The 21897-nt window shown below is 34.8% G+C and overlaps 2 protein-coding genes across 3 annotated transcripts; one reads left to right on the top strand and one right to left on the bottom strand.

The window, feature by feature from the left end:
- Positions 1-1960: 1960 nt before the first annotated feature.
- Positions 1961-13257, bottom strand: LOC142619316 (DNA polymerase alpha-associated DNA helicase A). Of its 2 annotated transcripts, XM_075792378.1 has the most exons (8): positions 13141-13257; positions 12188-13018; positions 11779-12087; positions 10621-10904; positions 8662-9690; positions 7466-7634; positions 4908-5065; positions 1961-2528 (listed from the first exon to the last, which is right to left on the bottom strand). In XM_075792378.1, the coding sequence occupies exons 2-8, from the start codon at positions 12921-12923 to the stop codon at positions 2286-2288; spliced, it is 2928 nt and encodes a 975-aa protein (XP_075648493.1). In that variant the 5' UTR covers positions 12924-13018; positions 13141-13257; the 3' UTR covers positions 1961-2285. The 2 variants fall into 2 exon arrangements, with proteins under 2 accessions (XP_075648493.1, XP_075648492.1); XM_075792377.1 differs by lacking the exon at positions 13141-13257 and having other exon boundaries at positions 12188-13083.
- Positions 13258-15111: 1854 nt separating this feature from the next.
- On the top strand, positions 15112-21181 carry LOC142621268 (uncharacterized). Its single transcript, XM_075794586.1, has 8 exons — positions 15112-15338; positions 15424-15497; positions 15594-15675; positions 15871-15921; positions 16923-17023; positions 19351-19504; positions 19641-19859; positions 20919-21181. The coding sequence occupies exons 1-8, from the start codon at positions 15213-15215 to the stop codon at positions 21036-21038; spliced, it is 927 nt and encodes a 308-aa protein (XP_075650701.1). The 5' UTR covers positions 15112-15212; the 3' UTR covers positions 21039-21181.
- The last annotated feature ends 716 nt before the right edge of the window (positions 21182-21897 follow it).

The raw sequence follows: 21897 nt of genomic DNA on the forward strand, positions 1-21897 counted from the left end.
TGGAACACACAAACACGAAAGTAGTATATAGGATTTTTTAAACAAACTTATAATATCTTACATAACCAGAATACCACTATAAAAATGTCTAACTTTTGTAATAGTTGGTTTCTCATTTAAATGATGATAACATTATAACACTAATCAATCAATCATTAATATCAATCAATCATCAATATATATATATATATATATATATATATATATATAAAAGTAGAAACCTCATGTAGAAGTGCATAAGGCTCTGTCATGTGATGCTTTGTATGAGTACTTTTTCGTTTAGCCTTTCACCTCCCTTCTTCTTATCAATGATTAGTTTAAGTCATAAATGTAAAAAATTAAAAGATTTGGTTCTACTACCTTTCCCAACTTCTTGAACTCTTCCACTTTTAATTTCAATTTAAAAAATGAAAAGTTTTCTCCATTCAGTATTAGTTTTCATACTTTTTTATATATTCCAGTTTCACAAAATATCGAAAGGCCAAAAGAAAAATAGGACTGTGGAGATAGAGAGACAAAGAGTGAGAAATTAGTGTAAAAAAGAGTATGAAATTGGCTTTGGTTTCAGGTGCATATGATCTAAACTTTTTAACAACACTATCTAAGCTTGATACAATGCTTTAACAACATATGGGGTTTCTAAAAGGTATGTGTTTTTTGTCTTTATTTATATTTTTGAAAAGTGTTTAATCATTGTAAGTAATTAAGGTACTCAGAGGAAAGTAAAATTAAACGTAAGATATGATATAGTATAAGTTTATATTTCCTTGTTCAATTATTGTTTTATTTTTAATCTTTTGGCGTGTATATTTAGTTTTGCAAATTAGAAATTATAAACCTTAAATCTTAGATGTTTAACCTTCAAAAGTTCACAGGTTTTCTTTTAAAAAAATAAATACCTCTAAAAGAGAAGAAAATGAAATAATAAAAAAATATATATTGAAAATGGTCTAATGTAAGAACTAAATATACATGTATACCTGATCAAACCAAAAACGGCATATTTACTCCAAAAAAAAAAAAAACCAAGAAGGGCATATAGTGGCATTTTTAGAGTCTAATTAATTATGATTACTTATGGATATATTGTGTTACAATTTTTTTTTATTCATTAATTTAGTGACATATAATCCATAATCGAAATTAATTTTCTAAACATTATAACACATATGAGTATTATAAAATAACTAATAATGATTGCGTGCATCGCATGGAACATCCACTTGTTCAAATAATAGCATCACATTAGTTACAATGTTTTGCTCTTTGTATATTATTATTATTATTATTATTATTATTTACGGTTGACATGGTTATACATCAAATCTCCTATATTGAACTTCTCAATCATTTTCATTAAAAACTAAAAGGAATTATTTGTAATATTATAATAGCAATATCAGTGTAACTCATCATGATTCATACTACATGAATCTCTACAGTATACACTATCAATATTTTTTTTTTTTTTGATAAGTAATAAAAATATATTGAAATAAAAGGGGTGTCACCTGAGTATATAGGAAGTATACATCAAGGACAAAAACAAATCAAGTACATAAAGTACAAAAGTCTATGAAACCATGGACAGAAGAAAAAGAACGAAAGCCAAATATTGTAACCCAATCCAGAAGAGACTTAAGAAAGAAGAGTTTAAGATCTAAAACAGATCTCTCTAAATTCTCAAAATGCCGATTATTCCTCTCCCTCCAAATGCCGGTTATGCCAGTTATTCCTCTAAATCTATCAATATTAAGAACAAAGCAACCCACAGACTACCAAAACTGAAGCATAAATTACAATCATGGCAAAAGCAGAAGCAAAAAAGCAGACAAAATCAATTGCAAAAATCATCGGCAAATATTAAAACTCATGGCAGAAGCAGCAGCAGCCATCAATTGGAGAACATATCTAAGGAGAACCTACTACACCAGAACCACCACTCAAGGTAATCTGTTGGAGCTAGTAGAAATTTCAGAGTAAAAAATTAATTAAAACTGTAACCATTCTCTTCACTAATATTTGATGCATTCAAATTTTATACAAGTTAGGAATTCTAAATGTGTGTCGTTTATATACAAATCTAATCAATGGATACAGGATACTTATGCAATTACTATAATGCTTTTTCTGTTGACCAAATAGATGGCCTGCTGTACATGAATTTATGTGGAAGCAGATGCTGATAGGAAAAGAGAACAAGCATCTTCATAACAGTTGTGCTTCCAAATAATCATCAATTGAAGGAATAAGAAAAAATATGTAGTCGTTCCTCCTGTGCAGTGTTAACTAATGGAGGGCAGCATTGGATTCATGCCAAGCCCAGATCCCCCAAAACTATCAGGCTCTGCATGCTTCATTTTACCAAAATAGCGGATATGACGCAACAGCCTTGCAAGGAAGGGGTTGTGGCATATTGTTGAGCTATCACACACAACTGCCACATGTTTGCGTGCCCTAGTTATGGCAACATTCATTCGCCTACTGTCCCCAAGGAATCCAACAGCTCCTAAAGTGTTTGACCGCACCTAATACAGAATGGAAACAAGCATCATACATCGTTAAGTAATACAAACATGAGTAGATGAAATTATTTCAATAGCCAAAGTTGGTCATAGATTTTGGAACTACTAAGATTCAATGATTTTTAAAGATTGAAGTGATCATCACTAACTGTGAGTCATTTGAATGTAAAACCATCTATGCATCAGTTCACGAGAATTGTATTGACAGGTGAGGTTATAAAGAGATTACACAATTACAAACCAGACCCAACTTAGGAGCATTGGTGAAACGTAGCATGCCTTTCACATGGTATTAAGACACATTACATAAGATTCTTTGACGAGAAGACTGATCAATGTATTCAGCTAAAGGCCCTTGGTTATCTAATGTATGATCATAGTTTTCAAATTCCATTACACCCATGTATAATTTAAATAAAAATCTACCATTCAAGTGTAGATCAATTGAATTGTAATACTGTCACCTAAATTTTGCTAAATTATAAAGGACATGACATAACGAGATAGATTGTGATTAAACATAGTGTATATGATGCTGCCAATGCCTATCCTCTTCTTATTTTAAAACATGCCAAGTAAATATCATTGGAAACTATAAATGGTATAAAAATCAAATGAAACTAAGTCACATGATATACTTTTTACATTATATCTTTTTGAAAAGTAAGACATTAGACATTATCATCATGAGAGACCTCACCAATCCATAGAGAGAGAACACCAATGACCAAAGATTTCTAGTAATTGAATGATATCATAATGGGAAATCAACTATCTTACTGTTTTAGAACAAACAAAACCAATCCACAGTTATTATATTGCTCTTAACAAGATTCCAACCATCAAAATATTCTTAAGGTTGCAGTCCAAACAAACAAATAAAAATGAAAAAAAAAAAGTAAAAAAGTGACTTTCAAGGTGCTGTAACCTGCCATACAATCAGAAGACTCACACAAGACCCTAATAAGAAGGGACATCAACCGAACCATTTCACCTCAACCTAAAACACATTCTATCCCCTCCACTACCTGTACACTGGTGTTGATACAATATATAGGAAAGAGAAGCAACCAGCTTTAGCTCCCAATCATGGATTGCTTCGACTAACCTAGGATTCTAATAAATTGAACCTACCCAAAGTATCCAAACACAGCTATAGATGAAGTCTTTATCCATAGCAACATGATACAAGTTACAGATCATTTTGAACAACCTATCCATACCATATATCATGTGGACCTGACTACCATCACAAATTGCAAATGCAATATTACTTGAAAACAGCACCCAACCACCGCTTTTCCCTTCCTATAAACCCAACCGTGAAAACATTTTGATAAGTATAAGCTGAATCCTTTGAGAAAATTGAATTCTATCATACAGCTGTTTGCCTCCCCATCCTTCATATAATTCAATTACACAATGTTCAAGCCTTATAAACAAGAACCATGTGGTTTTATCGTCCTATCCAAAGTATCCAAATACAAAGCTGTAGATGAGGCCTTATCCATATAGGAAGATGGGATACAAGTTAGAGATCTTTTTAAGCAACCTCTTCACATCACGCTTATCCCTTTCTATAAACTTAATCATGAAAACCAGCTGATACGTGTAAGCCAGCCTTTTTAAGAACCAAAAAAAAATTTCTGTCCAGCAAATTGCCTCTGTCCTTTCTATAATTTAAGCCCCCAAACAAGATGCAAGTTGCAACTCAGGTATGTTAGGGGCAAGAACCCACCTTACAGCCCACTCCCCTATTATACTCCTAACTCCTTCTATCCCTTTATGTTGGTCTTCTATTACATTCTGGAACATCTCAAGATATAGTCCTATCAATAGGCATAATAATTTTCCTAACATACTCATTACTTTATTTGAAAAGTCAACACCCTTTTTTCTTTAGCTTTAGCTTAAATTAAACAGGTAGTTTTAGAAATTTATAGTTTTACTTTGAAAAGACATGTATTAATTGATGTTCCGTAAAGAAGTTGGATTTTACAAAAAAGACCAACAAAAAGTGACATAGGGAGTATCTAGTGGCATTTTAATCTATTTTTAGTTTTTCCATGGGCGAGTTTCTTACAATTAAATGTTGATCTAAAAATTGCACAATGAGAAGATAAGTTGTTGGACCACATACAATTGTTTTATTGTGCTTTGGATTTATCTACCATTAAAGTTCATTCCTCGATCTAAAACACCGGAAAACTGACTTGGCAATACAATATATGCATATGATGAGTCAAAATACAAAATCAGGTTGAGCAGCATCTGTTCATAGAATATACAGTATAAGGTTTCTGGAAGGTATCAAAATAATGTTCATTTTTTTAAACTATTTGGCAGATAAATGTGACTAAAGATCTAAAATAAGAACCATACCATTGATATAATTACTGCATCAGCTTCCCGGCCTTGAAAGCTATCAATGGTTGCCACCTCAATACCTGCAGCCCCCGGAAGCTCATCAAGTCTGTCCCTCAGGAGTTTTACTTGAGCTACATAAGGAGACTGAACAGCAATAGCTGCTGGGCTAACACCTGTAGAAATTATTTAAAATAAATATGAATGTCCTTGTTTACTCAACAATTTCATATGGGAGCCATAAAAAACATTCAACCAGTACAAATGCTTGATTAGGTACACTTCACAAAACAAATACAGAGATCCACAACAGTATCAGCAGATCCAGGTGTTAGTTTAGCCAATAAGATAGGAATATAGGGCTATGAAAGGAATAAATTTGAAAAGAGGCTACAACAGAAACAACTTGAAAGCTGCTTACAGATGTAAACTGCTACAAGTGCATAGTACATGGATTCTCAAACAGGATAGAAGATTTCTACAAAGAATGATGATCATGAGTTAAATTACATTGGTTGTCATTTCAGGTTAGTCAACCAGGTTACATGGTATCAAGTAGAGGTAATAGTGGTGTTGTTGGTTATAGTACTAGAGTTAACAATGAAAATTTATGTATTAAATCTTTTGTTTTCACACCTTAGATCTATATGTGCTTAATACCAGTGAGCTATATGTGTGTGTGTCTAAGCGAAAATTTTATTACCAAAAAAATGGATAAGAGAATTACACGTAAAAGGATGTGTACAAAGCCCTTTCAAAGACTACAACTCACAAACAAAGAGAATAATTCAACAAAAGACATCGGAGGGACACTGCCTATGGCATGTATCCAATCAAAGAAAGTATGCAAAACACATTCTTTGATTACATTAGAAGGATGCTCCACTCCATCAAAGACTCACTAGTTCCTCTCAAGCCATAGATTCCACATGACACATACAGGCAAAGCTCGTCACAACTTAGCTGCTCTATGATGCTGAATATAACCTTGCCAACACTGCACCAATTCAAACACTAATTTAAGCATCACCCAAGTTCACCCAAACAAAGTGAGGACGCAGGACCAAATATCTGTTGCCATAGAGCAATGGAGAAGTAAATGATCAATAGATTTCCTGCTACTTTTACTCCTACAACACCAATCAACTATTAGTAAATACCTCTCACAAAGGATATCAATTGTCAGGATTTTACCATGAGTTGCAGTCCACACAAAGAATGCCACCTTCCGTGGGACCTTAGCCATCTAAATGCTCTTCCATGGAAACAAAAGGCACGTAGTACCCCTAAATTTATTATTATACGATCTAACCTCAAACACTCCTTCTTTACTGGCATCCATAACCATAAGACTCAATCAGGACCAACAAGGAATGCAATTAGCATAAAGAATCTAAAAAAAAAAAAATATCAACCGATTTCAACTCCCAATCTTGGCAAGGCCTGATGAATTGGAGATTCCAATGTTGACCCCCTTCCCCCTTTTCCCCTGTTCAAGTAGGTTATCAAGGGACAATGAGATTGAATCCTCCTTGTCTACTGCCAAGGCAAACAGGTTTGGAACAAGTCCTTAACAGAGCTGTCCCCACACTGAATGGTTGTCTAGAACCAGACTTAAGATCCATCTCGTATCTCAAACCATAAGTATTTGGAGAAAGAATCCCATCCCCCATGTATACCCTTCCACTGGCTAACTACATGTGCACCCCTGTATCTGCTCCGTGGAGCAACCTCCCCATCCTTCACCATATTTTTCATAAATAAATCTCCTGCAAATATGGTACCGTTCTAGTCTGAATTTTCATAACCACTTCCCAATAAGTGATTGAATTAATGAACTGAGTGTTTTAATACTTAAACCTCCCCCTTTGATGGGGGAGCAAACCACACTCCAATCCACCAAATAAAACTTTGGAATCACCAATACCTCCCAGTAGGAAATCATTCTGCAGTTTCTCCAACTTATGGGCAACATGAGTAGGCATTGTACCCAAAGACATGAAATAGGTCGGAATGGAAGATAGCGTACTCTTGATCAAGGTCACCCTTCCTCCTTTGGATAGGTAAAGCTTTTTCCATCTTGCTAACCGTTCTCCCACCTTTTTCAAAATAGGATTCCACATATTGTTGGATGTGAGAAAGAGAGAGTGAGAGACAGAGAGAGGAGTCCTCAGTCAAATTGAAATGTATACATGCATCATAATTAAGGTAAGGACTGGTAAATTCCAAAGCCATGAGCATCAAGGGTCACATTGAAATGGTGCACATAATTGAGCAGATTTGAACCTACCTTTTCAGCCTTACTTTCATTTCTCTTTAAGCCATCAGATAAGAAGGTATGCATATAATATGTGCATTCCAAATGATAATTTGCAAAGTTTGAGTACTTCTCATATGAAACGTAAAGCTTCAGTAAAATACTCTCGTATGAAATGCAACACCTCAGTAAAATATTCTCATATGAAATACAAAGCTTCTTTAATAGGCATGGTTCATCATACAACTGCGTTTTAGGTTAACATAGAAAATAGAGTAATAATATATAGCACTTAATCCCAATTGACAAGAATATTTACCAGCATAAATCAAATAAAAGACATGTTGCACAACAATATCAGCTTCCCCTTCATTGTAAAATGAGCCTGTGCCAGCTGGATCCAAATGCTCTTCACAACCAACTGACAAACTTCCGTACGGCATTCTTGTATCAAGCAACAGCAGTGGACATTGAGTTATCCAGGTGGGCTGCATAAGCGTACAGAAAATGTTAGTGATACTAGGCACCTTTAAAGTAAAAGATACAAGGATGATACTAAAACAGACAAGATAAAAACCTTCCATCAACAATAACTATGGCAATGATGTAGTCAAAGGCTTTGAGAAGATAATGGTCCATATGGGATCATAATTGTGATTCTAAATCACTACGTATATTATATATAAAAATTCCTACAAGATGAAAGCACTAGTAATCACATATATCCCATTCCTGGACAAATACTAGTCTTGTTCAATTTTCAGTTATCCACAAATTAATATATCCCAAGAAGATAGGAGGTTCAAGCCACCAGGATTGTTTTGACCTGTATGAATTGCTTAAAATAGGCTAGTGTGAGGCTCAGTCTGGAATGTTGTGGGTTTAAGCCTGACTAGCCCAATAATCTACACTAATCAAGAGAGAAACCAGATATAGAAGCTACTTACTGGTTCAACCAGTCGGACAGATATGGGTTTGAAAATTTAATGTATGATTCTTTATGTTGACTAACATGTCCTTTGTTATTAATTGCATTATAGGTGTCAAGTAATTGAAAACCATTAGACTAATATAATTTGTTCACTGAAGAAATTTCATAGTAATCGATAAAATTAACAGAAAAGGAGAAAGAAGTCGTGAAATCCAAAGGTTGCAAAAACATATAAATGAAAGGTGGATTCTCAAGGAAAAAAGCAGAAGTCTCTACCAGAGAAGCTATTGATAATTCTTTCTTAACCTCTGATTAATATTGAAGTGTATGTCATTTGAGGAACCAAGATGTGCACCATAATAGATTGAAGAACATGAATTATGGCTTAACCTAAGTGCTGTGGCCTGTCTCTAAGTTCTGGGGTAAAAAACAACAACAAATAATGGCTAGTTGGAAGAAGCTCAGAATAACTTTTTTTCTTTTCTTTAAGATGCATTTCAATTTGCAGCTTATACCCCAGAAATCAAAAAACCTCCTAGAATTATATAAAAATATAAGTAAAAGATTAGAGATGAATACGATACCATAACAAATGGAGAATCTACAAGAAGATGAGAAAAGACAGTCGAGGAGGACTTCAATGATCCACCATACATCTCTTTTGATGCCCAACTGGCAATTGCATCATTCATACGGTACTGTGTTGTTAACTTGGTGGTAAGAATTCCATCATGCAAAGTTGCAGCTCTCTCCATCAGTGATACTCCAAGACCACCTTCCAAGGCTTTTCTTGATAGAATCACTGGAGCTAGCTGCCACTGGTCACCAGCAAGAATACAGCGCTTTCCCTGCAACACCGGTATCCAGCAAGATGGTTCAATTGCCTGACCAGCTTCATCTATAACAACCAGGTCAAAGGTATCCAGCCTTCGAATAAATGGATCAGCTGCTCCAGTGTTGGTGGCAAGCACTACTTGAGCACTAGATAGTACTTCCTTCACAGTCTCCTTTTCCTTCTTCTTCACTGTCTTTCCCAATTGTTTTAAAAGCTGACGTATGCCAGCAGCTAAAGAATCATCCTTTAGACAATGTCCAAGGTCTTTTCTGAGATCTGACTTCTTTCTTTCAATCTCCATTACAAAATTGGAAAGCTTAGATTTCACAAGTTCACCCAAAGACTTTGATGCCACAGTTGAAGATATGCGTGCTGGATTGCCAACCCGCACAATGTCCAATCCAATATTTGATAGTTTTTCAACCATGTTGTCAACAGCTGCATTTGTAGGTGCAGTTACAAGCACCCTTTCACCTTGTTGAACAGCAAGCACTATAAGTTCTTTAAGCAAACCTGTCTTTCCAGTACCAGGTGGCCCTTGGATTATCAATAAAGGGCGCTTCTTATTCAAACCTAAGGCAATTGTTCTTTGCTGGGAATCATCAAAAGATCCAGGCCTTGATTGTTCATCCAATCCTTCAGCCCAATCTACCAAATTATTCTCCTCCAGCCATGCAACATCTTCCTTGTCTCCAAATAGAGTAGCCACAGCAGCAATGGAAGGATTTCTCTTCTGTAAACCATTCTTTTGAAGCAGCATCAAGGCTTCACAATTGCGCTACCAAAAAAAATAGTATAACAACTGAGTTAATATTTAAGTAGACTGCACAAGCACCGAAGAAAATGGTAACCTAAGATCCCAAAGAAATGATAATTTCTTCCAGGTGGACAAAGAAGTTGATTTTTCACTTGTGAATACTGACGACCATCTAGACAATGTGTTTATGTAGATGGTACAGATGCAGCTGTCAAAGACCACTTGCTTTAGTATGCCTATGCCTTTATCTAATTTCACATAAATGTTATACCCCCCAAGTCATGAAATGTTGGTTGATGTTTCTAATTGTTTCTTTGGAAAGAGAGTTTTACCAAAAACCTGAGAGGAATCTTTTCATTCACTATTTAGAGATTTGAGGTGACATTTTTAATATATTTAAACCCTAAATGTCACACACTCACACTATAAAGTAATAATGCTACCCTAAAAAAACATTGTATAAAAAAAGGAGCCAATTATATGAAATTTCTGCACAATGATTTAAACTAACAATTTTTTTACGGGAAGAAAAATGAGTTTATTATTGCATATATTTCAAAAAAAAAATCATAATAGGCTTCATTTTCTCAGTTCCCATTTAAGCATTACCAATAGGTTCTAATGAAAAGATTATCTCCAGAATCCAAGCATAACAAGAAGCATAGCTTCACTGATCTTCAAGAGACAACTACTTCCCAGTTCCATAACATTCCCTTCACTGCTAAAAGTAGAGATTGGAAACTTTGCACAAGACTTTCAACACTGCCATCTAAAAGCAGTGAGAACTTTTTAATTCAAAACTAGGTGAAAATTTTAGTGCTAACATATACCATTTCAGGCCAAATTTTTGTATTGCAACACAAATTGCTTTTGGGCTAGCTTTTAAGATTTATGCCACAAGCAACAATACACAAAAAGGATGAATTTACAAAAGAGCCATTAGTGAAGTACCTCATATGTGAGTGTATCCGCCAATCCATGGATACGATCAATGCGCACAGTCTTGCCAAAGAGCTTCGAGAAGGTGGGATCACCATGACGAGACTCTAAAGCCACACTGATGCTACATCCATCCTCCCCAAGATTGTTGACAAACCCTTGCAAACAAGAAGTTGCACCTGCACCCCTACTATCACATTCCCTCACACAAACCATATCTCCAGGAGAGAGATTAGTAGGTGGTAACCGGTGGTTCCCCTCAACCCTGAACAACACCAAATGCATTCCACCTAATCCTGTTTACAAAACCCAATTTCCATCCTCAGATAACAAACTCACAATCGTAGACTAAAATTCAACACAATTACAAAAGATTCTTCATTCATTACTAATAAATTACTAATTGTACCAGAAGCTTAAGCTATAACATTCTTTTTTCACATGTAGGCCTAAACTGCCCTTATCAAGTGGGACCCAACACTTAATAATTTACTAATTTTTCCAAAAACTTAAGCTAATAGAAAATGGTGAATTTAATCATACAATTACAATAAATAAATAGATAACATGTGTATGCAAGTGTGTCTATATGGGACTATAACAACAGACCTGTGGATGTGCTGACTGAATTCAAATTGCAGAGGGTATCACAGAGTTCTTTTTGAGCCTGGCCATGGGTAACCAAAAACCCAATTTCCATCCTTAGACAACAAACTCACAATCATAGGCTAAAATTCAACACAATTACAAAAGGTTCATCATTCATTATAGATTGTCTCAAAAACTTAAGCTAAAACACTCTCTATTCACATGTGGGCCTAAACTGCCCTGTTTGAGTAGGGCCTAACACTTGATAATTTATTGATTAAGCTATTAGAAAAGAGTGAATTTAATCATTTAATCTAACAATTACAATAAATACATCCATAACATATGTGTATGCAAGTTTGTCTATATGGGACCACCACGCATTCTTGGTGCGGTTTTAACTTTATAAGTATAACTGCTTGTGGGGTATGGGGTAAGGGTCGGATCAAGTTTCTAGGAAGAAATTTTACACATACACCTACTTAGATTAAAGTAAAATTTCTATCATGAATAAAAATTTAAATTTAAATTTTAAAAAAAAAAAATTTTAAAAAGTGTCTATATGGGACTAAAGCAACAGACCTGTGGATGTGCTGACTGCATTCAAATTGCAGAGGGTATCACAGAGTTCTTGTTGAGCCTGGCCATGGGTAACCAAAAACTCGATTGGCTTGGAAGAATCCAAAGTATCATCCGGTGTAGGAACAGCATCCAATTCCTCCTGTGTGAACTCCAATTCAGAATCCCTTTCTATACGAAGTAGTTCCGACATTCGCCTCGTGAACTCATCAATCCTGCTCTGTATAGCCTTAACCTTCTCCATCTCCATCCCTAACACACCTTGAACACTCTTCACCTGCACTGTTTTCCTCGCTATCGCCTTATGCTGGGCTGCAAAAATAACACACACACACACACACACAAAACATCTCAACCAAAATTGAATCACAAAAACAAATTAGAACGAGACACTTTTGTACTCCAAAATCACCTGAATTGGCAAGCTCCTTGAGAAGCTTCCAGGACTCGGATTCACGCCAATTTTGCATCAACGATTTACGCTGCGACGCTTGTAGAACATCGCGAAGCTCTCGCTGGAAATGGTCGAAGAGAGTTGGATAGTGAGTGCTGGCTTTCAAGCAAACGGCTTCGAGACCAAGAGGCATAGGGACTGCATTGAGATAAGGCTGAGCTTGAATCACAAAAGTGAGTCCAGGCTCCATTCTTTGCCTCACCTCCATGAACTCACCTTGAAGCTCCGCCAACGCGAAATCCGACGCCATAGCTTTCATTCCCTGGCATATCCAATTCACTACGCTCTTACCAAGGTCCTTTCGCCCCAGTGGATCCCCATTCTGGTACAAACCGCGCACGCTCTTCCCTTTCTGCTCAATCGCTGGCTGTTGCTGTGTTTCTAATGGTGCGAGGAGGGTTTTGGATTTGGTCTTGGTTTTGGTTTTTTTGCGAGTAGTAGTGGTGGTGGTGGTGGTTCTTCTCTTTGTGGTACTTGAAGGCTCGCTAGTAGTGCTACTAGTGATGATGATTTCGGAACGGAAGTTTATAATGAGCCGTTGGAACTGGTATTTTTTTGGTGTGTGAATGGATGCATTTTGATTATTCTGATTTGGACGGAAACGAACGGTGAAGAATGGTAAGTATTGCTTTACGGCCAAAGTGGTTGTTGGTGTTGTGAAGGGGTCACACAAAAAGCATGACTTCACTTCCATTTTCAAAAAACAAAAAAAAATTTCAGAACCAACTCACCCAGCCAGCACCTAAGAAAAAGGAGCGGCCAGGTCTGGTACTGATACAACGACTATAACTGAAAATGGAAAATATACATATATGGGTGAACGAAAGAAGCAAGTAGATATTTATTTAAAATATGAACCACTTAATAAATGATATTCGAATATAGAGAGAATGAGAGTCGTTATCGTGTACCAATTGGGGGGTCGTTGGAGATCCACAACGCGTGTTGTGATTGGCTGAGAGTTGATTCTGTGATTCAGTGGCGTGGGTGGCCTCTGCGTGTGGTTGGTTGGCTGGCTGCTGCCCACCCTAACGTGTACTGTTACTGTTCGTTCTGTCATCTTGTAATTTCTCTCTCTATTTTTTCTTTGGTGTTTTTTTTTTTTTTTTTGGGTCAAGGCCGACTGTTTTTGTGGCTAACAAAAATCCATGGAGTAAAAAAGTTTCAGCATTGTTCCAACTCACAAGCTTCGAAGACGTGTTGCTCCCTCCGCCTTGGAATTATAGGATTTCATTTTCTTTTCTTTTTTTGGTAATAGAAGAATAAAGAAAAATAAGTGGGCTGGGACCCAAGAAAATCTGAGAAGATAGATACCGAACACACCTGTCAGTACCGAACACACCTGTCAGATTTTGGGTTTGTTTAGCTGTCCAGGCCTCGGCCCTGTTCTTTTTCTTTTCTTTTCTTTTCCTTTTTTTTTGTTTTTTTTAACAAACAAGTTTCTAAGATCCCTTCAAATGCGAGACTAATTACTACAAAACCAGAAGTTTCGGTTTAAGTGATAGTTTAAAAGTTTAAAAACCGTTGCAGATTTAATTTCACTTTCACTTAAGTTGGTAAGTTTCTCCATGATGGAATAGACTTTTGTGTTTTGTCATGTCAGTGGACGATAGATATTCACCACAAATTAACTATAACAAAAGTTGTCATATATAGCTATTCACTACAAAATTAACTATAAAAAAATTGTTTGAATCAATTTTAGTAGGCAGATTAGCTATCCACGTTAGTTTGAACTTTTGAATCAATATTAGGCAATATCTATTCCCGTGAGCATTAATGGCTTTGTCCTACTGTAGTTGTTGGGTTCAATGCAATTTCACCTTTATAAACTAAAAGAAAACAATAATATTAATGACTCCCATATTTCTAGTCCACATCTCATAATTTTTCTTTAAAATTCAAATTGTAGCTTGACTCTTCCCTACCATCCATCACCATTGCTGAAGAGTTTCACTTCTTGTTTGTCAATGAGTTTTGCTTTCTGTTTGTTACCATGTGTTGGGTCTCCTTTCTCTCAAGTATGATTTCAAAATCTCACTTCTCTCTTTGTTTCCGTTCCAAGCTCATAGATATTTGGTTTTTGCTATTTTTATGTTTGATCTCTCTCTCTCTCTTTCTCCATTTCAAGCTTTTTCTTTGCTTGATTTTCTCTCTCTTTTTGTTCTTTTCCTTTGAACCGATCACTCGACAAATATGACCTACCAAACCAAAGAACCGGGACAAACGGTTTTGACTGACCATTCGATCGACAACGGGTGAGAAATTTGTTCACCCGACTTGAGCAGGTTGGGTGATGATTTGATGCCAAACTCATTCCACGCCGACCCGTCAACAGCCTTATTTTGACCATTCTCTTAGGCACATGCAGTCCCACATCTTACACATCATTACAAGGAGTAATCTCTTAGAGTAGCTCCCAAAATGAGGACAAGAGGATTTGAACTTAAAATATCAAAAGACCTTAAAAATTACTTACAATCTAATTAGTCATTTTCTAAAAATTAAAAAAATACTATTTTAATTCTTAAATTTTATATATAAAAAAATTGTACTTTAAAAAGTTATCTTTTATCATTAAATTATTAAAAATATCATTTTTTTTGTCTTAAAACGGTTGAAAATATTTTACTTTTTGTCCTTAAACTTTATCAAAATTTGTTTTGTCCTTAGACTATTAAAAAATTCCTTTTTTTCCATCTATGTTTTTGCCTTTAAATAAACTACTAAAAAAAAGTCAGTCTTTACAAAATTTAGGGACCAAAAACAAGTTTGTAGTAAATTTAGGTTCTAAATTGTTGATAAACACGTGTCTGAACTTTTTTTAAGAAACAACACGTGTCTGAACTCTAAATGCTGAGAATACAAAAAAGAGTTGAAACTTTTTTTTTTCCCTTTTTTTTTTTCATAGGGAAAAAGAGTTTAGCTGTTGCACAGAGTCAAAGAGAGAGAGAGAGAGAGAGAGAGAATCGCAATTGGAGGGATGATGAAATTGTTCGATGCACACTGTCACCTGCAAGACCCAAGAATAATCAGTAAGGCGCCACAGCTGATTGCCACAGCTCTCGACACTGGAGTTGTTCGTTTTGCCGTTAATGGAGTCTCCGAGGTACCCTTTTTTCTTTCTTTCTTTCTTTCTATTCTTTCTATTCTTAACTTTTCTAGTCATTTCTGAATGGTGATTGTGGTTGCAGAAAGATTGGCATTTGGTGAAGCAGATGGGTGAGAACTATCCTTCTGTAATTCCATCTTTTGGCCTCCATCCATGGTAAAAACTTCATTACTTTATCATTTCAAAGCTAAAGCTCTTTTCTTTTTTCGACCCAGATGAAAAAAAAAGTTGTGAATTTCTCTACTTTTGAAGGTTTGTTGCTGAGAGAACTCCCAACTGGTTCAACACATTGAAGGAATGCCTTGAGTCAACTCCCTCTGCTGCTGTTGGAGAGGTCCATTTTCTTAGTACATGTGAATTTGTTGTTTACTTGATTGATTATGTTGTGTTGTTGTCATAGCTTTTTTTGTCTAAAGGTGGTACATTTATAGTACTGAAGTATAATTTTCTTCATTAACCATTGTGGGTGTTAGTAATAGTATCTAACTTTAAACATGTATTTGCTTTCTTTTCTTTTTTTTCCTTTCAGATTGGTTTGGATAAAGGTTCACATGGGAAACAGATTGATTTCACGGTTCAGGTTTTGCTATCCCAAAATTTTTGTTGCTTAATGATTTTGTAAGTTTTTTCCTCTTCATGGGTTCTGATGTTTGTTTCTGACCTCTTCACTTTGCAACATTCCATGAGTTGTGTTCATGTTAGGCATAGAACAAAAGGGCCAGTCTCAGTCCATTTATAATTGACAAATTAATCCAAATTCTGTTAGTGGAAGTCGTGTTAGATTTATAGCATGTGTCAATTAAACTCGTAGAGATGCAGATTTAGTTTTGTTTAGTCCGGTACTCTTGTTTTGACTTGGTGTTATAGGGAATTCTCCATGTGTATTTGTTACAAGTCTCCTTCATGAAAAAGTCACAAAAATGCTGTATATATAGAGTGGTTTTTGAGATATGTTATTTGATGCTCATTGAATAATGTCTGATATCCTTTTCCCAGTAGACTTTTTTTTTTTCTTTGTTATTGGCTCAAACTTGTATTAGTATAGGACAAAATTGAACTTTTACTGTAATTCATGGTATTTATGTTTAGTGCTATAATTTTAATCAGCAAAGGACAGAATTTCTTGTGGAAGTTCTTGAAATTATTTGCATTTAACCATGCCCCTTTTTAAAATTCCTAAGTACGCTTGTAAATATTAGTTTATTTTATGCCAAATGCCAATCTTTCTGTAACCACAATATGATAAACAAAACAAAAAGGAAAGTAGTTCCCCTTCTGGCCTTTCATTGACTTTTTGTTGTCTTTACAGATTAGTGATTACCATCTGTAGGTGTAAAAAGAATTGCAACAAGCATAAATATAACGGACTCGTGTTATTAGACATGCTCATTTATGTTGTGTTATATTGACAAGGAGATGTCTGCAGTTCCTTTTTTTTTCAAACTCTCTGTTGTCTGACAAAAGCTATTGCTTCTTCTTTCTTTTATTTTTTTTCCCCTTTTCCATAACTATTTAATAGATACACATTTGACTTTAGAGATGCTTGTCGGACTGTATTATAGTCATAATTATTTATTCTAGATTGAAGTGTTCCGGCAACAACTTGAGCTTGCAAAAGAGTTGAAGAGGCCAGCATCCATTCATTGTGTTCGTGCATTTGGCGATCTTCTTCAGATAATGAAGTATGCTTCTTAATGTTATTTGTAATAATTTGAATTTTGTACTTAGAAATTGTAGGGAGGATAACTGGAAAAGTAATATGGTGTTAACCAATGGCCTTAATGAGACTCTGCAGTCCTTGACGGCAGGGTCAGATCTCTAAAATACAAATAGAATATGCATTTTAGTTGTCTCGCAGTGATTTCTTAAATGGAAATGGGTGTTCATGCATAGTTCTCTTATTTGTTTTTATTTGTGGTTTGGATATTGCATTTGCAAATTTGTATTTTCTAGGCATTTTCATTCAAATTTTTTATCTAGACATTGCCTTTCAAGTTTTATTTTTATTTTTTGTTCTCTATACTTTTCATCCTTTGTTCGTTGCCCCTATGCTTTATTGCTAATCTTCATATCGATTCTCCTTCATGTCTCTCAGGAAACTTAAATTATAGTTGTGAATCAAAAGAAGCTAAAATTCATGAGCTTTCATATCTCAATTCTTTATGATGCTTACCTCTCCTTGTGTCTTCCAATGAGAGGATTGGAGCTTCAATGGAAATAATATTTGTTTCTGATCTTCATATTGATTCTCCTTCACGTCTCTCTGAAAACTCAGTTTTTAGTTGTGAATCAAAAAAGGCTGAAATTCATGAGCTTTTTCTTCCAATGAGAGGATTGGAGCTTCAAGTGAAATAATATTTGTTTCTAATCTTCATATTGATTCTCCTTCATGTCTCTCTGAAAATTCAGTTTTTAGTTTTGAATCAAAAAAAGCTGAAATTCATGAGCTTTCATATCTTTGTCTTCCTGTGAGAGGATTGGGCCTTTAAGGGAAACAATATTTGTTTCTACTAATCCCCACCTTCTTAGGAAGTTGATACAAAAATCCAAAGCTTTGCCAAGGCCTTGTTTTCCCTCATTTGTATTTGTGCAAATATAGCAATGAGTTAACAGTCATCTTATCTTTTCTCGCTTCTTATGATTGCATAACTTCAGATGAGGAAGGAATAGAAGAAATAACTGAACCATATTGGCTACAATTAGGCATATTTGCATGGAAAAAATCATGAAATATGTTATGGTGCCTTTGGATATTTTGCTTGATTTGGGAGATAAAGTTCTTACCTCCTTGGTTTAGTTATTTGCAGAATATCATGATGTGCTGATATCTTACATTTTGATGTTTGCTCTCTAATATTTACACTACCTAATGCATACTGTAAGGCATATATCTAGACTTTAGAGGGCTCTTTTATATATTTCTTGGACAGAGTCTTGTGCATTAGCTTTCCCCAAGTCCTCAAGTTTGGTATCCTTAATACTAGCATCACTCCCTGTTTTTCACCCTTTTTCTCAAATGTGTTATATTACAGTATGACTTTCAAAACTTGGATAACTAGTGTTTTGGTTATTTATTTTTGGACCTCAGTCTGAATTTGAATAGAAATTTCTTGTTATTTATTCCTAAACTCAACTATCAGTACTATGTTTAAAGAAACACTTTTAGAAAAATATAAAGACACTCTCAAAAACAAATTTAAAAAACTAAAAAATAAGTTACAACTAGCTGTAGCCCAAATGGCACTCCACCCATGGTGGTGCTGAGAAGTAATAGGTTCTATCTTCAGAGTGTGTGAGCCACTTTACCAAAGAAAAAGTGAAAAATCAAATTTTGTTTACTTATAAAAGAAACTAAATATTAAGTTATATGAAAATAAAGTATTAACAAGCTATATGAAAATAAAGTATTAACAAGCATCCTAGATTAAAAAGATGCAAGCACCCAAAAAGTTATTGAATTTATTCTATGGAAATGCCACATCTTCTATATGAATATTTTTTTCAAAATAATTTTTATCTATAACATCCTCCTTACTTGTATAATGCTTAATTCTTCTAAATAAAGGAGAGACGTTTCTAACAGGCTGACACTAAGTCCTCTCTCAATAAGTGTGTAAGTTCTACTTCTATATATATTAAATTTTCTTTCTTTCTTTATTTATTTATTTTATGTATCCTAATCTAACTTGATTCCTCGTAAAATCGAGTTCAATCTGTTTATAATCAATTTTGAATTTTATAATCTGACCTTGACCTTGGATTAATTGGTATCAGATCTGATTTAATTAGATCAAATTTGGACTTTAACCCAACCCATTGACAAGACTGCTCATTGATTCTTTATGGTCTATTGTTTCTTTTTGCATCTCTCCCATGATAATTTAAAAATTATATCATGACATACGCAGATAAAGTCTGGCTCCAAGCTGTTTATTTTTTGATCTGTGGCTTGTACATCTCTATTTCTAACAAGTACTTGCTCTCTATCTATATATTGTTGTATCTTCAGATCTATGGGACCTTTTCCTGCTGGCTTTATTCTTCATTCATACTTGGGCTCAGGTGAAATGGTACCAGAATTTGCCAAGCTTGGTGGTTACTTTTCATTCTCTGGATTTCTTATGTCCTTAGAAGCTCAGAAAGCAAAGAAAATGTTAAAGACGGTTAGTTGATCTATTCTTTTTTTGTCTATCAAAAGAAAAAACTATGGTTAACAAATATATCGTTGACTGCTATATGGCTTTGATTTTACTTTTTGGCAAATGCGGAAAATTTTAGTGATTCTAATTCCTTTTGTAGGTACCTTCTGAAAGGATTTTATTGGAGACGGATGCACCTGATGCACTACCAAAGTCAGAACTAGGTTCACTGTTTCTGATTGATGGAGATCCTTCCATCCCTGAAGAGCTCCAAGGGCAAGGGGGAAAATTAAGCACTTCAAGTGATCTGACCCGTGATGAAAAAAATGCATCAACACTGCCAAAAGAGACATTTAATCATCCAGCAAACATTCAGAATGTGCGCGCCTTTTGCTTTCACCCCCATTTTTTCCTATAAATGCATTAGCTTATTTTTTATATCTGTCCTTGTGCCATCTTTGACTGATTAATTACCTTTCCTTCGCAGTAGTGCAAATCAATTTCTAGTTTTTGGCATGCTCTTTTCCACCTTGACCCAAGTAGAACTAGGGTGAATTACAAATAAGGGTGTAAAAAGGCAGTTCAAAGAGACCAAGTGCCATATGAGATAAAACTACAAAAATTTTTGACAATTAGTGGAATGGAGAGTCGTGTAGGTCTGGCCCGTTCCCAAAAATTTTTGATGGTAAGATTCATGCATATTAAAAGGGTTAAAAAAAAAATAAATAAAAAAAAAAAGAACTTTTGAAGTAAAAAACCGATACGTAGAGGGAAAGAGTGGAAAGTAATCTTTTGCTTTATTGTGGGATATAGGATAGATGGGGAGGGGGGGGGAGGGGGCAGAATACTGCAAGTTGTCTCTCTCTCTCTCTCTCTTAATGATTGATGATGAGGACCCTTGAAATTACTAACACTATAGCAAAAGGAAATTGGCCTAGCCATCCTCAACTAGTTGAGTGGTAAGAGCATTTTGGTTTTATTAAATCACTAGAAGTTATGTTGATATTAAATATATAGGGGATGGAGGGGAAGGATCATGGGTTCACTCTTATTTGGGTACAAGATTAGTATTTACCTATAAAAATCATATATAATACCTAGTTCATGCTTACCTCTTAAGGATTTTTGGAAGATATTAATATACTGTAGTCATACAAGATAGACAAGTGCTAAACATGGTTAAAGGTGAAGTTGAATTTAGGAAACATTTTTGGGGTTCATGAAACTACTTTGAGCAAGTAATAAGGGTTCTCCCACAATTCATAGTAATAGAAAATGCTCTCATTTCTTGTTAGGGTGTTTAGAATATTTTTCACAATTCTACATTTGAGTACTGATCCTAGGCTATCTCTGTACTGTTTTTTCTGTGACGTATCCTCACAAAATAAATATTTGATCTCAAGGTTCAAATATTGTAATTCCTTACCTGTCTTTTCAGGTACTCAGTTATGTTGCATCTTTTCTTGATGTGACCAAGGAAGAACTTGCAGAGATTAGTTACAAGAATGCAGTGCACCTGTTCTCTTATGATGGTTCAAAAGTACTCCAAGAAAATTAATTACAGTTTTTCATTATATACGAGTACCAGGAACAAAAATGTCTTTTCTTTGAACTTATTTTTTATCTAAAAATGTAATATACGTACCACCTCCTGGATTCTCATACAAAACTATTATTGCTTCAAAATCAAATTATCTGCAATACTGCCGTGCATCTTTTATCTTTCAGCACTTTAATAGAACCCAAAGAATTATTTCTTTTTGAGAACACCCTATAAATCTTCTGATGTTTCTGGGACAAGGTCACAAGGACAGATCTGCCTGTCCCAGAAAGAGCACGCTTCTAGTGATTGGGTTTCTTTAGGGCTACTGTGAATTTGCAGGATGTTTTTGGTAATTTTAGTTCTGCATTGGCATTGAAACAGCTGATGTGTATGACAGGTTTATCCTATCCAGTGCTGTTTTTATATTAGCCATTTTAAAGTTCATGTATGATGTACTGGGAAAATTATGGGTCTGATTATTTTGTGAGTTGTCATTTGTACTTTGCAATTCTTAGTTCTTCCTTCTTGCTCAAGATAAGGTCAACCAGAATTTTCTGTACATATCCTGGTGGTTAATGCTACTGGGTATGCAAATGCTTTCCTTATAGTGGCAGCTGTAGAAATTTTTTCAAGGTATTCTTTAAGAATTATAAATTACACAATCTAATAAAAAGATAAATCTATATATTAACAATAATAACAATAAAAAAATACATAAAGTTTACAATTATTTTCTACGAGTTTTCATATTTTAAAATCTAGCAAAATAATAAACAATAAATTATAAGTTCATTTGAAATATTAATAAAATTATTAATTATTGTTGTTTAATTCTTTCATTCATTTGTTTGTCTTTTATAAACTATAATTTGTT

Source organism: Castanea sativa, chromosome 12 (genome assembly GCF_040712315.1).
Source record: "Castanea sativa cultivar Marrone di Chiusa Pesio chromosome 12, ASM4071231v1".
NCBI classification, from domain to species: domain Eukaryota; kingdom Viridiplantae; phylum Streptophyta; class Magnoliopsida; order Fagales; family Fagaceae; genus Castanea; species Castanea sativa.

Excerpts from the sequence above, each read along its gene's own strand:
- LOC142619316 (XM_075792378.1), bottom strand. The coding sequence starts at position 12,923 with ATGGAAGTGAAGTCATGCTTTTTGTGTGACCCCTTCACAACACCAACA. Across the intron at positions 10,905-11,778 it reads TGCAGTCAGCACATCCACAG|GATTAGGTGGAATGCATTTG; the intron begins GTCTGTTGCTTT and ends TTTTGTAAACAG. Across the intron at positions 9,691-10,620 it reads CGGATACACTCACATATGAG|CGCAATTGTGAAGCCTTGAT; the intron begins GTACTTCACTAA and ends TTTTTTTGGTAG.
- LOC142621268 (XM_075794586.1), top strand. The coding sequence starts at position 15,213 with ATGATGAAATTGTTCGATGCACACTGTCACCTGCAAGACCCAAGAATA. Across the intron at positions 15,339-15,423 it reads CCGTTAATGGAGTCTCCGAG|AAAGATTGGCATTTGGTGAA; the intron begins GTACCCTTTTTT and ends TTGTGGTTGCAG. Across the intron at positions 15,676-15,870 it reads CCTCTGCTGCTGTTGGAGAG|ATTGGTTTGGATAAAGGTTC; the intron begins GTCCATTTTCTT and ends TTTTCCTTTCAG.